Source organism: Folsomia candida, unplaced genomic scaffold (assembly GCF_002217175.1).
Source record: "Folsomia candida strain VU population unplaced genomic scaffold, ASM221717v1 Fcan01_Sc009, whole genome shotgun sequence".
Taxonomy (NCBI): Eukaryota; Metazoa; Arthropoda; class Collembola; order Entomobryomorpha; family Isotomidae; genus Folsomia; species Folsomia candida.
In genome coordinates, this window is record NW_019091201.1 from 1,715,740 (window position 1) to 1,733,224 (window position 17,485).

The following is a 17,485-nucleotide window of genomic DNA, read 5'->3' on the forward strand; positions in this document are numbered from 1 at the left end:
GTAATTAAATTACCTGTTTAACATTGTGGTTATACATACATATGATGAGTACTTATCCTTAATTTTACTTGTTTTTACATTGGTACATACATACATAAATACTCTATTGAGTTTAATTATAATTTCCTATACAACAATTATTTGGTTTAATAATTTAAATCAAGTGTGTGATACCTACTTGTTGTCAAAATAATAAGTTTCTCAATTTTCGTCAGGAATTACATATTTTTAATGAGTTAGTTTAATAGCGTACTTTCACCTACTTTCACCTTCTTGTCCAGCATGTAAGCAATCAAAGTATAGGCATAACTCCAATGTTGGTAAGATTTAATGATAAGGAATAATTGCTTATGGGTGACGTTGAAATATTATCAAAATGTGATGGAATTATATGACTGTCAACCAAGGTGTGATCTTAGATTCTTGCCCTTTACATATAGTAGAATTTTTATATAGAAATCTTTTCAAGCATTTATAGTAATGCAATGCATGAAAATATTTACGAGTCATCAGCAGAGTATAATATTCTAGTTTTAATTTTCAGTAATAGTTTTATCTTATCGTTCCCTGTGTAAATCAAGCAATCAAAAATTTTAGATTTGCAAGTCAATTTAAAAGTAGATAAAAATTGAATGCTAGCTTGTATCAGAATCTTATAAAAATAGTCTTACTTGAAAATTCACAATTTATCAAATGTTTTAAAAATAGTCTTACTTGAAAATTTAAAAATTTATCAGAATTTATTAAAATTAGATAATATGCGAAATTGTTTGTAACATCGATGGTATGAAATTGGTAAGTCTAATAAAATGAAAAGATTTTAATCGATAAAATTATTCCTCATTAGAAATTCAATCCTCAAAAAATTCTTGATACCTGATTGCACATGACTCATATTTAATTGCACACAAATAATTGATAACGGCGTACTTCTCTAACAAAAAAATCATGTATCATGTATGTTTCATGTATCCATTAAAACATTGCGATAATTGCATTCATTGCACTTATCATGACGTAAAAATAGTTTGGGATACTGAAGACGTGTCCTTGATTGCAAGCATCTTGAAGACAAGTGCAGTGCGTGTTGATAATCCCTTCTCTCGAAATTACTCTGCAAACGTCCGTTTCCGGTTTCTCCCGCCAGCCACAGGACCGAACAATTCTCACCGTTTCGTGCTTAACGTGACCTAGTAAATTTTATAGCTTATTTTATTTTACTGCACAAAATAATTGCGAAATGACGTGACCAACACCAACCTCCATTGTCCTGCTCCGGTATCGTGACATCCATCTTTCTGCATGATGTGAAATTGCGACTCGTGCTGCCTGTCCCATCGGCATCTTCATTATTACTGCCAGTCTTAAAATTGCTGGTATTATTGTAATTAATTGCTCGTTTATCGTTTTCTGAGACATTCTGATGCGGATGCAGGATTGGAAAGGGTTGTGCCGTGAGATCTGAGCATTCCACTAAAAATGAAAGTGGAGGATTTCTTGCTGCACAATTTTCATCAAAGGCTGAATTGCATACGAAGCAATTTAATGCTGTTTGAAAAAGATACAAATAATAATTAAATTTTGTAATTTAATAAATTCAATAATTTTTTGCCGTACCATTTCCACTCGCAAAGAAAATCCCCAAAATTATAATCAAAATCATGGTTAAATCAATCGTTAAATATTGTAAAACTTTATATTTCACTTTTCCACAGAATGAAGTGGTCGTTCCAATAGACTTAAAACTTAATTATCCTAGATATACATGATCTATGATGACACTAAAATCTTGCTCTATTCAGCAGTCACAGGATCATGATTCAAACTAATGTCTACCACGGTTAATGACTTTGGTGTCATGTGTATGATAATTAAGACAACAATAATTAGTCATCATCCACACAAAATATTTACCATTCCACAATAGTTCTACTGCTCAAAAGGAAGAAGGCAAGCCACATTTTCTCCAGATAACAAAAAAGGACTCAGAGTGACCCATTTGTTTAAGTTGTTAAGTCACGTACACAACAAAGAAGCCTTATTACATAACATGGAAATTTGGTACTCAAAGTCAAAACATCAATCCTTAAATCCTAAATTTTTTAAACATTCCACAATCAAGACATAAAAATCAAAGATTGCAACCAATAAATAAAACATGCCAAAATTCAACATTATGAACGAAATAACCTTCCATTCTGTAAATTGCATGATTTTCACGCCATAAAATAAATCGCTCATGAAATGCGTCGATTAGTTGAAGGAAGTGCATTTGTCCATTGTTCGCCATCTCTCTCAACTTTGGGCAGACATTGAATCTCACGGAGCGGGAGGTATGAACAGTTGGCTTGGCTTTCTTCGTCGTCGTTACTGCATATCCTCAACCTCCCCCCGCACTTTCTATGCTGGGCGGTCGAAACACCGCTCACTTACTCTTTTCCTCTCAACAAAAGATTGAAGAAAAAATTAATTCGGTACGTTTTTAATTCCGGACGTTGCTGATAAGGTGGCTTAGTTCAGGGAGTGGCTGGATAAGGTAAGAAGATAAGGGAGTGGTCTGTTTTATGGTGGAATTTGAACTTGTAATATTTAAATTGATTTTGAATTTCATTTGCTTGCATATTTTTTTTAATTTAGTAATTTGATTGTTGATTGTTGTTTTTTTATTTGATAGAGTTGGTGTCTTCGGAGAAGAAGAACAGATTAATCATGTCGAGTACTCCGGCCTCAGCGGTGAGGATGACGAGAACGGGGCGCAGAGTTGTGCCAACGCCCGCTGCAGCAGCGGCTGCTGCAGATAAGGCGGCATCAGATAAAGAGAAGGAAGCAAAGACAACCCCCACATCGTCCCCAGTGGCACATCCAGTGACGACGCCAGTGGCGAAAAGTGTTGCTGAAAAGGGGGTGGTCCCACCACCTTCTAGGATGAGTTCAAGAATGGCTGCGGCAGCGAAATTTGTCAAACCTGATGGTAATTTTAATTTGTTTCTATTACATATCGGTACCGTTGCATATTGTGTAGGTTTGACTGTAATCATGGAATATTTATAATTAATTGTGTAGAGGCAGTAAAAGAATCGCCTAAATCAGCAACAACAACAACTCCTGGGAAAGAGCAAACATCACCACAGACGACGAAACCAAAATTGGATGACTCCTCTGTTGGAGAGGCTTCTAAACGACGAATTGTTACTACTACTCCTACTGTTTCTAGAGTGGCTGGAAAAGGAGCAAATCGTTCAACAGTACGGGTTTCCTCAGGATCAAACGACGAATCTGTAAGCGAACCAACAATGCCTGTTGCAAAGCGGGCCAAGATTTCAGAACCTATCATAGAAATACAGCAAGAGACATCACCATTAGAAAAGACCATACCTCGTTCAAAAACTATACATATAGAACAACAACAAGAACAACATGAGGAAGAAGAAACTCAAGTTCTGCACGTAATACATAAACCAGAACCGATGGAAACCCATGATATAATTGACGATTCTCAGATCTTTGAGGCTGTTGCGAAAATGAATGCAGAAGCTGATTTGGCAAATAGCGCTGCGGTACGTGTTGTAGAACAAGAGCAACAAAGGAGTGCTGTGGATTCAATTCTTGCAGACACGACAATTTCAGTTGTACACGCCGCCGAAGTTGCGGAATATGAAGTGGAAGAAGCCGCGCAGCAGGTCACTCAGGTTGTCGAAGTAGTAAATCCTCCCTGGAACGAACAAGGCTGTATTATTTGTAATGTAGACATTACAATCAACGATCCATCTAATTCAGTCACCAAGAGTGAACAGCTTAAGGATTTCTTTTTGGAATTTTTCTCCGTGGGTGACCAAATCTCTTTGGAGGATGAAAATACATTCCCCTTCTGTCAAAAATGTGCAGAAGAAATGGATGGGCTACTCGTTGTGAGTCAGAACATTGAATCAATGCACAAGCAGTTTAACAAAGTGCGAGATTCTATGGCGCGGAAGGCCATCAAAACTTTTCTTACAAGGACGAAACCAAATTGTTTGGAGGAAGATGCAAAGGCAGAAAATTACGGATTTTTGGACGAGGAACAGAAAAAGTCCTACAAAGACCAGATGTTTCAACGTGAGTATTGTATTATGATTAGCTTGTTTTAAATAGATGTATGTCTAATGGTTGGTTAATTTCTAATTGCCTGAACCTGAACTATTATCATTTCTTATTTCCAGTGTGGAAATCTCGTTACGAGTTGGTTCAGCCTGGGCCTAAGACACCAATTATGATCCGATCTATGGATTCTCGCGGACGTGTGACCGTGGTTCGTCTCAACAGCCATGGACAAGCTGTTCCTGACAAATTTGGAGGAGTACGAGGGGTCGTCCGACCGACGGAAGTCCCTCTAGGTGGGATGGGAAGGTAGCCAAGTTGACTCTCAAACCACTGAATCGTTTTTCCTTAAACAGGTCGTATCCCTGATCGTTTACAGACTCTTAACTAATGGTGGTGAAGATGATGAAGAAAGTGGGAATGGGATGGGAGGAGGAACTACTTTAGAAATTTATCAGTGTAAAGATTGTCCTAAAGCATTTAGTGCCAAGTCAATGCTCGCTTATCATGCACGCGTTCACACTGGAGAACTTCCATACGAGTGTGATCAGTGTGGAAAGGCTTTCTCTGTTCCTGACTACCTTTTGACACACATGAAAACACACTCAGGGGAAAAGCCTTACAAGTGCTCGGAATGCGGCAAGGGTTTTGCTCAGCGGGGTGGGTTAGTGACACATTCTCTTGTCCACACCGGGGCGAAACCCTTTTCCTGTCAGGTAATTCGATTTAAATTGTCATTTTGAATTTTCTATTAACACCATTCATATGTAATGCCCGTATTTGAGAATAATTACATAAATGTATCTTGATTATGCAGATTTGTGGAAAGTCTTTCCGTCAAAAATATCACCTGACTCAACATAATTTAATCCATTCGGGTGTCAAGCCGTTTTCTTGTGACCTTTGCGGCAAGGCGTTTAACGTTAAGATGAACCTACGCGAACATATGCGACGACACACTGGAGATCGTCCTTATAAATGTAATAAATTTTATATTTTGAAGGTCAACATGAATCATGAATACTAAATAATAAATATTTTGCTTCAGGTCCCTACTGTACAACTGTTGGTTTCTTCCGGAAAAAGATGTTGAAAGAGCATATTATCAAAGCTCACCCACAGCGAGCTATGCCTGAAGAGTTGATGGGTCCCGAACCTTCAACCAGCTATGCAGCACATGACGAAGAAGATGAAGAAATGGAAGATGTTGAAGATGAATCGGAAGAGATTATACCCGAAATAGACGAAGAAGAAGAAGGGGAAGTAGCCGCATAAGTTCGCTAATGATTTATCGAAATAGTTAAAAATATTATATAGGGTAAACTTGTATTCAAATATGTTTTCCTGATTTTAGTTGACCTTTAAATTTGTTTTTAAATAGTCATAATGTGGTAGTAAGTTCGAAGTGGTTACGCGAAGGTGCAAGTGACACACGATATTTGTTTGTGATCACGAATAACTTATTAAGCGAGCCTGACTTGGCACAATTGCAAAAGGAATTTAGGGTTATTTTATTTATTATTAATGGACGAATGTTGAATCGTTGTTCCTCTCATCCCATTTTCGGTAACAAATAATAAAAAATTTTATAATTTTTCGAGGTAGGATAATAAAATGAAATTCTAAACATGTCAAATAATACGATAATTCTCTTGTAATGAGAGAAATACGATCTCTTCTGCATTTTATTTCAGTGATCATTATAATAATTATAATATCGAATGAATGCATAATATCTCAACTTACAATAAATAATAGGTACAATTATATATAAAAAACTTTCCTTTTCTGTCATGTAAAAATATTATTACAAATTACAGATCTGCATTTAAAACACGATAGATTGCTGCATTCATGACGGATATTTAAATCTGATTTATTTTTAGCGTCTACGAAATTGATCTTCTAAAAATGTATGAAATCGAACAACTCCTGACTGGGATGCTCCTACGCTTATATTATTTATCTTAGGAAGATACCCCGAAGTCAAAACATGCATTAATTTGCTAAATTGCAGTCCGTATACTTGTTTGAGTCTATCTGACAAGAGTTCCAGTAGGGTTTGATAGACCATCACAGTCACATCGGGTTGAGGGTCTACGAGAGTATTATGATGTTATTTTATTACAAAAAGAGGATAAAATAATGCTTAAAATAAATCTTGCTCACCAAGTCTCATAGTTTTTGTAAGAATTTCCCAAACACCACCAATTGTGAAGAATGAGGTAGCATCTCCAATGTCGAGTTGTTGACTTTTTTCAAAGGTTTGAACCATTATTGCGTACAACGAACAGTATCTACATAAATATGATGTGGATTTTTAATTACAAGTGTGTACATCTTGAAGTACACGGATCAATTGATTAATTGATGCTTACCCTTTAATTCTTGCCAACATTTCGTTTAATAACGTAGAGTCACTTCCTTTCAAGTCGTAGCCTAAGCTGTTGCAATATTCTTGCAAGCTCAGGTCGCCTCGAGGGAGGTTAAAGGGGACTAAAAATGGGCATAATTTGTAAAAGTACGCCTGCACAAGAGAGCCCCACTCTGGGAATTTCCTGCTAAGACGTTGAGCTATTGCGGCGAGTGGTACGAACCCTTTCTTCTCGGATAAAATTTCAGATTCTGCCTTCTTCACAAATCTGAAGGCAAGTAGGCGAATGACGAACAATTTTCCATTTGGAAGAACTAAAAAAACAGATAAAATTGTCACTGATTAAATGCAATTGTCGAAAAGCTATTTTAAGTTATTACCTGAAGATGTGAATGGAGTAGTCATTGTAGAGCTAGCGTACACCGGTTTCCCTTCAATCAAGTCTATGAAATGTGTAATTTTTGCCGAGATTTGTCCCGGATCTGTATTTGCAACAGCATTTAAAGGTGTGTTGATACATTTGCTGGCTCCACTATAAAATTTTTTGATGGTGGAATTGTCCGATGATGCAGATATATCCTTCGTTGCATGTTCATAACTTTGAATCAGGGAATTGCATCGCATATATTTATCACAGTCTTCCTTCAAAATGAATCCTTGTAGAGCGGCAGGAAGCACAGTTTCACCAATTGTGGCAGCTTCCGGTTTTGATTGAGCTTGTTTCGTTTGTTGTTCTACTGCTGCTGCTGCGGCCAATAATGTTTCCTGTTGGGCCAATAGCGTTTCTTCCTGCTTTCTTGCTTCGTCGACTTCCAATTTTTGTCGAGCAATGAGAGCCTCTGCATCCGCGGCGGCTTGTTCTTGTTGAACTTTTAGTTGACGTTCTCGTTCCTCGGCTGCTTTTGCTGCAGCTTCCCTCGCTTGTGCGGCAGCATTTTCTTTTGCCTTTTGTTCCCGTTTGTGTTTCTTTTTAAGTTCAAATTCACGATCAAGGGCTTCATTTTCAGTCTGCCAAAGGGTTTCTTTAGCAGAGACATCCGCCAAGACTTGAGCTTCAAGTTCCAAGTTCCGTAAACTCTGCCTGCTTAAGTTTGCTCGATATTTAATGTCGGTGTCTTCTAAACTGACGTTAAGTGCTTCTAAACTCTCGTTAAGATCCTTAAAGATTTTGTCTTTCTGTTTCTGACTATTCTTATTTGCAGTCTGAATAAGACGTTCCTGAGAGAATGAGTAACAAAATAGATACAAAATTAGTACATATTATAAATTAAATTGCAGCTAATTGTTTGATTATTAACTAACGTTAATTACATTGTAATGGCGAAGGTGGGCCTCAATGTGGTTAACTTGATCAGTCATTTGTTGCATTTGAAAATCTCGTTCTATTGCTTCGTCATCATATTCGTCCTCCCTGATTCCATATCCTCTTCGTCTTGGTTTTATACATAGTGAATCTGGCGAATCTGTTCAAAAAATGAATTGGATTAAAGATTGCAACACGCTCAGGATTAATTATCTTACAAACCTTCATCAATTCCATTATTATTCGTGGATCGGCGGCGATGATATCCATTCTCGCACAGGGTCAATCGACTTCCACTCCCACTGCTTGTTCCTACTGGGGATACTTCACTGTCTCGTAATGCTTGACGTTCTTCAGACCATTTTGTTACTCTTGATGTGGCACAGAAGCGACAAGTTAGAATTTATTCAATTTTAATAAATGAGTAAACAATAGCTAACAAAATATTGATTACCGGATCACCCGTTCTATTACGGCGATTTTGACAGAATCCTCCTCAGCTTGGGTTGTAGAAATCAAATTCTAAGATAAAAGCGAAATGGTATAAATACCACTCAAGTCGAAATGCAATAATAAACTCGCGTGAAAAGAAAGTAATACCGCAACAGCATAATATCCCATTTCATCCCATCCAGTGTCATAATGTAATTGTCCTTTTGGCGAATTTCTGAGAACATTTAATATTTCACCGTGCTTCATCGATCCCCTGCGATTTTGAGGTTGACTACTAGGACTGGTCATTCTCAATTAAGCAATTCTAAAATAATTAAATTCATGAACCTTATTAGTTATTCATTTTAACGCACAACACAATACAATCAACCTTCAAGATCATTACCTTATCTTAAACCAACTTGGCCAAACTAATTAATCCTGCGGAGCACGAAATTTACCTCCAATTTATTAAAAAACTATTTTTAACTAGAACCTTTAAAATATTTACAAACTTCGCTTCTTGCAATTTGAAACACTTTATACCGGTTTGGTGAATCACTTCCCAAGCCAACTAACAAGTCTTGACTAAAAGGGTCGAAATTTAGTCGAAATTTATTTTTGAAATTTTTTGTAGTAGAAATAAAATGATGGGGGAAGTGACGAATTTAAAAGTTGTTTTCACCCTCAAGTCAAAAGTAAATCTCAACTGGGGTGAATCTCGCGGTGAACGTGACCCGGCGAGCACACGAGACTATGAACCACGCACGCAGTGCTTTTTTGTGAAAGCCATGCTTCCATCCTAAACTCCACGCTGAACTCCGTTCATTCTCGATCCTCCATTTAATATTTAAGTGTGGATCGAGCACAATTTCTTTAATTTTTAATTATTGTGTGGAATTGGGAAGAATAGGGGATAATTAAGTAAGGTATCGAGTTTGTTGGCGTGGGTGTAGAGCAAGGTAAGTAATTACGACTTTGTTTTTTGCAAAATGCTAAAATTCATTAAATAAGTGCATTAAATATGAACTTCAGTTTAAATGTGGCCTACATTATGTAGCCCAATCTGTACTGAACTCATAATGGTCTTTGTTTATTTAGATGCATAATTAAGAAGTTCAAGTATTTGAAAGCAATTTTGGAATTTAACCACGATGGGAGAGAAAAAGCTCCACCTCCTCTTCGAACATGCCTCTGGCTTTGGAATCTTCAAGGTATTTCAAAGTTTCAACACTGTTTTAAATAGTTCTTGATAATATTTCATTATTTGACGTGCCTCTAATTTGATTTTTCTTTGTAGATTCGAGAGTTTGAAGAGGAAAATATGTTTATGGCCGAGGTGAGCCGAGTTTCTATTTATAAATAAGTACTAATTAATTAGCAATTAAGACAATGATGAACGGACATGCACCACTCTGATGATCCATGAAGCATAAAAAATATCCGAATCAAAATCTGAGCTCTTGATTGCAATTATAAATTATTTAATTACCCATAAGGTAACATTTAAATGTGGAAATTGCATAATAATTAAGTAATCTTTTGCACTTTAACAGGTAGAAGAATGCATCCGCGACTTCAGTAGATTTTCTGCAATTGCCAGTCATGTCGCATTTTCTCCTTTCAAAACGGCTCAAGCAGCGTTGGTAAATCTTAACTCTGTCACGGAAGGAGTACTGGCAGATGACTTGAAAAACTTTTTATCAACCTTGGGAATTAAGAATTTGGTATTGGGAGTGGCAGAGCCAAAATTGGGAGCTGCAATTTCAGAAGTGTTTCCCAAAATCAAAATTCGAATTGGGCCTGTCATCAATGAAATTACGAGAGGAATTCGGACCCATTTTCATAAGATGGTGAAAGCATTTACTGATGAAGCTTGTGAGTTATAAAATTATTTACCAGGCATTAAATTAGAATTGTCATTCGCAAATTAATCAATGTTAATTAATAATTAGGTGGCAAAGCGCAACTTGGCCTTGGACATGCCTATTCTAGATCCAAAGTCAAGTTCAATGTTAATCGTGCAGATAACATGATTATTCAGGGAATTGCCTTGTTGGATCAGTTGGACAAGGACATTAATACTTTTGCCATGCGGATAAGAGAGTGGTATTCCTATTTACCATTTATTTATTTATTAGTAAAAATAAAATTCATTAATCAAAAAGATCCATCACAAAAGCAGGACAACGATGCGTTTTCGATCTCCAACTTTTCAATCAAATTATTGAGACGGGTGATCTCATTCTTCAATTCGACCACTTCTTGTTTTAATTTCTTCTCGTTCTCTGATTCCTCCAGAATTATTTCCTCTTCTTGTTCCTCCTCTTCTTGAACCGACGATGATGATGTTGAGGCAGCTTGGTTGGTGATGGTTGCACAGGGTGCCGTGTGGAAATACTTTTTCAGGATATATGCATGGATCGCTGCTGAATTGTCTCGTCCTTTCTCCCATCCGACTATTTCCTTCGATACTCTAGTAATAGTTGATCTGTGTACTTGATGCTCATTCATGGCATCAGTGAGAGTGACATTTGGCAATAAGTAAGCATTTAGAGCTTTTTCAAGGTCATCCGGGGTCCACGATATTGTACCTCCTTTGTAGGAAGCATTGTGTAGCCCCTTTATGAAGGTCGGGATCACTCCATAATGATCAGCTGGGAGATCTATGCAAAAAAAAACACAGGTGGGAGTTTTTGTTATTTAGTGTGATTTATTGTTATTTATGGTTATAATGACTCACCATCCTCCATTTTCATCTTTTTGACCGTGGTGTGCCACTCGGGAGCATCCAGAACACGATAGGCCAGTTCTGGAACAGTACGGAACCCTGCCAATAATTCCAACTTTCTTCCTTCAAGTCGCCCAGAATATCCCTTCGAATTCGCCAAATGTCCAACAGTATCTGTCATAATTATTAGAATGATATTATCATTAATTGGTTATTAATTTAAAAACTAATATTTAACTGGATTTACCCTTTAAATAAACCCTGCAAAACCCCTTCATATCGGTCGCATCCTGGTCAGAAAAGGTCTCTGTTCCAGGGATGCGTATTGCAAGTTGAGGATGGAAGAGAAATCCAATATCCATCAGATTCCTGAAATAAGTAAAAAATAATGTACAAAATAAAATAAGTAAATATAAAAACAGGGTGCCTTACATGTCCGAACAAGAAATTGCCCCACGTTCATGATTTGATGATTGCCAATTAAAATGAAGCCTAGCTGCTTCTTTTGCTTCAAAAATACTCTCACCAGTAGACCATTTATACATATGGATTCCGTCACCGTAAAATCAGGGTGCCGTCCAGCACCACCTCGACATATTTTGAAAAAATAATTAAATAATATTGAAATTTGAATAATTAAATTAAATGACTCAGAGCGAAACTATTATTTGTCGTTTTATGTTTGCTCGAATATCTGGAATGATGGATGTGTGCCGGTTTTCGCACCCTGTCACGTCTCATCTCGCCCCAAGCCAATAAACATTCAATTTGTTTGTATTTTTTCAGGTATTCCTACCACTTCCCAGAATTGGTCAAAATTGTCCCAGATAACCACTTGTACTGCAGAGTCGTATCCTATGTGAAGAACCGAAAGGAGCTCACGGATGAGTCTGTCGAACCGTTGGAAGAAATCATTGGAGATTCTGCAAAGGCTCAAGCGGTGCTGGATGCATCAAGATCTTCGATGGGGATGGACATCTCTCCCATCGACCTTATCAATATCGAGGCCTTTGCGAGAAGAGTCATCAAGTTGGCAGACTACAGAAAGTAAGATATTCTCTACATAATAATCTTGTATAATTAAAGTTTAATTGAAGTTTACGAAGAAACGGGGCCCTTTTGCCATACAATTGCATTGTGATTGCTCTTGTATCTTTCCCTTGGGCCAAAATTAAAGTTTTGTTATCGTTTTACAAATGCCGATTTAATTCTCATTTGATACTTTGCAAAATCCACAGTTTAACAAATCGTTGTTGTCAACTATTACATCATATCAACTTATATACACATCTTTTTTAATATATTTGCAATATGATATTTATTTTAGGAGTCTGTTGGCGTATCTTCAATCCAAAATGAATAGTGTTGCTCCAAATCTAACCTCACTTTTGGGAGAGACTGTAGCTGCTAGATTAATATCTCACGCAGGGTCGCTTACTAACTTGGCAAAGTTTCCTGCCTCCACCGTCCAGATTCTCGGAGCCGAGAAGGCTCTGTTCAGGGCGTTAAAGACTAGAGGCAAAACCCCAAAATACGGTCTTCTCTTCCATTCTACATTCATAGGTGAGTTCGTAAATTACAAGAAAAATGTTTGTTACTGTACTACGGCCCTATTAGTGTTGTATAATAGCGAATTGTATCGCTAATGTATGTCAAACGGGGCCAATATAAAAAATCTTGTCATGGGGCCGAGTAGGGAGCTGATAATATTCCTTTCGGTCATAATTGCCTTGATGACAATAATCTGTTTGATGATTGAATTGTAATATGAATTACTCAACTTTGTATTAATATTCGCTAATGGTTTACCATAGGTCGTGCTGGAGCTGCAAACAAAGGTCGAATTTCCAGATTTCTCGCCAACAAATGTACAATTGCCTCCCGAATTGACTGTTTCACAGGTGAGACGATAGAAAATTTAAAAATTAGTTGTTTTTGCTTATGTAAACCCTTCCTGAACATGATGAACGGGCATGCACCACTCCGAATAAAGTGTGAGGGAAAAACTGACCCTATCCGAATCAACACTGATTTTAAATTTTCTCTAACTAAGCAACTATCCTTATTTCATTGCATTAGGCATTATTAGAAATCGGATTTCAAAACATAACTTTTGTATACCATTGTCCAGAACTGCCAACCAGCGTCTTTGGTGAAAAGTTGAAGGAGCAAGTAGAAGAGCGTCTAAAGTTTTATGAAACGGGGGATGTACCCAGAAAAAATACCGACGTGATGAAAGAAGCCTTAGAAGAATCTTTCAGCGCAGCCCTTACTATCACCGACAGGAAGAAAAAGAAGGCAAAGAAGAATACGAAAAAGGCTGAAAACACGGAGGAAGGTATTGACCAAGAGCAGGCAGTTGTTGCGCCAGTCTTGGCTGGGAAAAAACGCAAGCGTCAAGCTGACCCCTTGGATGATAGCTTAAACGCAGCGAATGGAAATGATAACGGGGACGAAGAAGAACAACCGGAAGAGCCAGCAAAAAAGAAGAAAAAGAAGAAGAAACAATAAGACGAGATTTTGGATATGTAAGAATTACATATATTGTTACTCGAATAATTGTTATATATTTTCTCTTTGTCTTACTTACGACTATGCTAGTAAATGCTGGGCTCTTGTTTTTGACGTTGATTTGTACAAGTGGATATTTTTATTTAAATTCGTGTTAATGATTTCTTTTTCAAAATAAACTGTTATTGTTACAAACTTTTGAGTGTTATCGGTGGACTACTAGATTGACTTGTATTGAAATAGAGCTTTATTTGCATGTGTTTTTTTTAAATAATCAGCAACATAATAATTTATAGACTATGTCATCATCCTACCTAAATTCTAATATCACAATATTTATTTCTTGGACTCGAAAACAGTCTAATCTTCAACAGATGATCTAAAAAACATGAATCGATCAGCCATTTTTAAACTAGGACACCTTAAAACATCAAAATTATCTAACCAAGCTTCACTAAAATTAAATCTTTTAGAAAAGTTTTGCGACGAAAATTCATTTCCCATTCTAGAATAAAAATTTTGAATGTCAAAACTTTCACTGGGCATGAGTTGTCTGAGCAGGAGGTCGGGGAAGGCTGGGAGCCATTTAAGCGAAAAGTAGAACGAAAGGCTCCGACTGGTCGTTGATGTGCCAAAAATTAAATCCAGATCAGGGTTTGTTTCGCCAATGGGAGATTTTGATCTGATTCTGTTTTCATTATTTTTATCCTGCTTGATAATGGTGGCTGTTCCCAATGAGCCTTTTACGGTTCCACTCTCTTGTTTTATCGCAAGGCTACGTCTCTTGGCCAAGTCTGTCTCTTCAGCCGCTTTCAAATTGGTTTCAAACTTTTCGACTAGCTTTCTCAAATCCTTGTCCTGCTTTCCGGTCTCAAATTGTAGTCCTTTTTCCACTCCGTTGGCAAATTCTTTCCGAACGACTTCCTTGTAATCAGGCTGCTCATCTAGTAGTTTCTTCAATAGCTTGAAAACCAGATTGTCACTGTCGCTAGTTACAGTCTGCATAGGAGGGATGGAGCTGAGATTGAGCGAGTACTGAACAACTGGAGAATATGATAAGGATTGCTTATTTCTATATTGCAAAAATGGATTGATTCTTTCAGATTTGTCAAGTTGAATAATGTTCTGGTCCGCGAATAACTTTTCTAATTCATTTTTTGCCAAGGAGGGCAGTCGAACTACTGAAGTGTCAATGTTTTCTGTAATAATTATATTATTATTATTGACTGCGTCATTATTATAATCAACAGTTTTCTTCTTTTTCCGCTTCCTTCTCTTAGAACTATCTTGTGCATGAGCTTTGGCTTTCTTGAGGGCAGAGAATACCCGAGAAGATCGAACTTCGTCAATCACTTGAATCTCTTTATGCAAATCAGCCTCTGCTACGCCAGTACAGCAATTGAGGGCAGAGGGGTCAATTGGGTGAGCTTCCGTGTTAAAGATATATCCGCCAGCATAAACGGTGCATTTTCCTCGTGGGGTGTCCACAACAGTCACATCATCTCCTTCACTGTGAATAAAATTTTTTGGGTCAAACAACAGGTAGAGATATTTCACTGTCTCGGCCAAGAAGAAAGATTCCTGGAGAGTGAAGGAAATAAATAAATAAATATAATTACTCATCATCACATATTGTTAATAAAATGGTGTAATGAAAACAGGATTGAAGTCTAACCATGCGATCCTCAAGTGTCAAAGTTGTGACGTCCCTAATTGTGGCGTATCCACACTCTGTTCGCGCATTATACTGAATGGAATGCAGGATATCTTCGCCAATTTCTAGCATATATGGGTCACCCGTGGCGCGATAGAGATACATTGCAGACTCGATAAGTTCAGGTCTGAGGGGATACCCTTCTCTTTGATGTGTTGCTTTACCCTGAATAAAATTAATAATAATCATAATTGTAAATCTTGTCTTGAAATAAGTCGCTAATGTCACGCACCTGTAAGATATTGTATAGTTCGGGTAGTCCTCCATATTGCTTTAAAATTCTGTGATAATTTGTCATCGCTTTCAATCCAGATTTGAATTCGCCAACCAAGCTCAGCATTCCAGGAAAGAACGTTTCCAAACTATTACAAATTCGACAAGGTTATTAATTACTCGATACCCAATGCTCATTTATATATTTATTTACCAAGTAATTTCTTACCTCTGAAAAGTTGTAGCTGACACATGGCCTTGTCCCATTGTAGCCCAAACATACCAACCTCCCTTCCCTAAAATTATTTAGTAATATTAAGTACAGACACAGATAATAATGGTGTCAAATATAACAACAATAAACTTTATCATGATATTCCAATTTACTAAGAATAGAAAATTGGATAGGTTCACCAACCTAAATGTTTTTCGATGGCACGATGAAAAACCCGAAAGTAGTGCATCAATTCTGGACTTTGAAATAAGATGGATCCTTTAACTAGATACTCAAAGAACGAGTCTACTCCAGCACCTATTCCTGCGTCAACTGCTGTCCACTTTCCAGTTTTGGTGTCAATGTGATTGCCGACAAGGTCCAATGGGGAACGTTTCGAGTACAAGGAGTGGATTGCACGCAGTGCAACCTAAATTGTTGGTTCCAGATTATTCAAAGTTACCAAGTATTTATTTAGTAGCTGAAGGATTCAAACCTTTTCATAGATCGGATCTCCTGTGAGCCGAGATAAAGCACCAAATTCGACGATAAAAGTTCCAACACCCGCCGTGCAAGTTACTGGGGTCTCGTTAGGAGGGACGCCATATCGTAAATTCTAAAAAAAATAACCTTTTATTAATTAACAGAACAAATTAGTTCATGTTTGAAATAAAATATATGCTTACAACAGTTCCAAAGGGCATGCCAGTCAAAGTATCAAAAGCAGGGAGGAGCTTTCTTCCAACCATTTCTGCCAATCTGAGCAATGGACCTTGGCAGGGCCATCCTGGTTCGAGATCCATTCCAGCCCTGGGAACGGAAATATAAATAGTTTTAACTATATTCCAACCAATAATGTTGAATTAGATTAAAATATGGTTCTCTTACTTCTGACTGAGCATATGAGCGCTTAAAAGTCCGCCCAGAATTCTAATATTGGTCTCAAACACGGATACATTTATATTCATGTCGAAATTGGCGTTCTGTAGAATAAGTTGAGCAACTCTTCGAAATTCGGAATAATTTCCAACCACTGCCAACGTGTCCAAAGTGTCAATAAGGGTGAGGGAATAAGAACCCCACGTGTCCACCCCGTCACAGCTAAGTGGTCGCAGCTCATCGTATGGATAAGCATGGTCGATATAGTTATTGTACCCATGATAAAATACGGAGAGAACTTCCTCCCTTGAAAATTAAAACAATATGTTAATTACTGACTTACGATAAGTTACTAATAATTATTATTAGCTACATAATTAATAATTATAAGTGTAAATGAGTTCTACATACCTCAGTTCCGTTAATCGTTTATCATCATAGACCCGAATAGCAGTGATTGTGTCAAAAGTTATGGAACTGAATACTAACCAGGATAAGCATATTGCCAAAATTGAGGGCAGTTGTCCCCACCACCACATCTTGAATTTGTCAAGATGATTATACTACAAAATTATTCCTCTTAGAGGAATCCTCTACTCAATGAAAGTCGAGTATCGTGGTTTAATTTGACATGATAAGTAGGTTGGAGGTTCTCAAGAACAGTTGCACCATTTCGACCTATATGAATTAAATATTATCCCATATTAAATCAATTTCTGACCTCACTACACAGTACGTTAAATATTTAGTTGCAACTCAAAAATAAATAAAAACTTCAATTTAAATGCAATTAAATTAACCAAATCTAAAATTATCCTTACTTTTTGGTTATCGTTGTATGACCTTGATTCTCTGGGTGCTGCTTAATTCATCCAGTTATTCAGAAACTTCAAAAACTTGGAACTTTTAAAATTTTAATTACTATTCACTATTATTCACATTCTCAAAATCTCAAATTCTCTCCACAAAAATATCTGTTGATGTGTACAAATTCAATTTTGGCTCCGGTGTTCGTATCGTATGACGAGTACGATTTC

General features: G+C 37.1%; 5 protein-coding genes across 6 annotated transcripts; 2 read left to right on the forward strand and 3 right to left on the reverse strand.

The window, feature by feature from the left end:
- Positions 1 to 714: 714 nt before the first annotated feature.
- Positions 715 to 1,978, reverse strand: LOC110854383. Its single transcript, XM_022102812.2, has 3 exons — positions 1,618 to 1,978; positions 1,261 to 1,548; positions 715 to 1,190 (listed from the first exon to the last, which is right to left on the reverse strand). Exons 1-3 carry the CDS (start codon positions 1,661 to 1,663, stop codon positions 976 to 978), a joined length of 549 nt encoding a protein of 182 aa, XP_021958504.1. The 5' UTR covers positions 1,664 to 1,978; the 3' UTR covers positions 715 to 975.
- Positions 1,979 to 2,356: 378 nt separating this feature from the next.
- On the forward strand, positions 2,357 to 5,713 carry LOC110853813. Its single transcript, XM_022102149.2, has 7 exons — positions 2,357 to 2,536; positions 2,675 to 2,971; positions 3,064 to 4,095; positions 4,200 to 4,386; positions 4,457 to 4,793; positions 4,895 to 5,057; positions 5,126 to 5,713. Exons 2-7 carry the CDS (start codon positions 2,710 to 2,712, stop codon positions 5,350 to 5,352), a joined length of 2,208 nt encoding a protein of 735 aa, XP_021957841.1. The 5' UTR covers positions 2,357 to 2,536; positions 2,675 to 2,709; the 3' UTR covers positions 5,353 to 5,713.
- Positions 5,714 to 5,729: 16 nt separating this feature from the next.
- On the reverse strand, positions 5,730 to 8,867 carry LOC110853814 (nucleoporin GLE1). Of its 2 annotated transcripts, none has more exons than XM_022102151.2 (9): positions 8,593 to 8,867; positions 8,355 to 8,511; positions 8,209 to 8,276; positions 7,977 to 8,125; positions 7,763 to 7,914; positions 6,832 to 7,669; positions 6,456 to 6,765; positions 6,247 to 6,374; positions 5,730 to 6,174 (listed from the first exon to the last, which is right to left on the reverse strand). In XM_022102151.2, the coding sequence occupies exons 2-9, from the start codon at positions 8,493 to 8,495 to the stop codon at positions 5,960 to 5,962; spliced, it is 2,001 nt and encodes a 666-aa protein (XP_021957843.1). In that variant the 5' UTR covers positions 8,496 to 8,511; positions 8,593 to 8,867; the 3' UTR covers positions 5,730 to 5,959. The 2 variants fall into 2 exon arrangements, with proteins under 2 accessions (XP_021957843.1, XP_021957842.1); XM_022102150.2 differs by having other exon boundaries at positions 7,754 to 7,914.
- A 116-nt stretch (positions 8,868 to 8,983) lies between these two features.
- LOC110854428 (nucleolar protein 56) lies at positions 8,984 to 13,623 on the forward strand. Its single transcript, XM_022102868.2, has 9 exons — positions 8,984 to 9,148; positions 9,288 to 9,400; positions 9,487 to 9,525; positions 9,743 to 10,064; positions 10,142 to 10,295; positions 11,704 to 11,964; positions 12,245 to 12,480; positions 12,732 to 12,818; positions 13,049 to 13,623. Exons 2-9 carry the CDS (start codon positions 9,341 to 9,343, stop codon positions 13,426 to 13,428), a joined length of 1,539 nt encoding a protein of 512 aa, XP_021958560.1. The 5' UTR covers positions 8,984 to 9,148; positions 9,288 to 9,340; the 3' UTR covers positions 13,429 to 13,623.
- A 29-nt stretch (positions 13,624 to 13,652) lies between these two features.
- Positions 13,653 to 17,416, reverse strand: LOC110854427 (ER degradation-enhancing alpha-mannosidase-like protein 2). The gene is made up of 10 exons (XM_022102867.2): positions 17,270 to 17,416; positions 16,860 to 17,126; positions 16,458 to 16,754; positions 16,256 to 16,379; positions 16,066 to 16,185; positions 15,774 to 15,999; positions 15,585 to 15,651; positions 15,375 to 15,504; positions 15,104 to 15,307; positions 13,653 to 15,009 (listed from the first exon to the last, which is right to left on the reverse strand). The coding sequence occupies exons 2-10, from the start codon at positions 16,985 to 16,987 to the stop codon at positions 13,789 to 13,791; spliced, it is 2,517 nt and encodes an 838-aa protein (XP_021958559.1). The 5' UTR covers positions 16,988 to 17,126; positions 17,270 to 17,416; the 3' UTR covers positions 13,653 to 13,788.
- Positions 17,417 to 17,485: the final 69 nt, after the last annotated feature.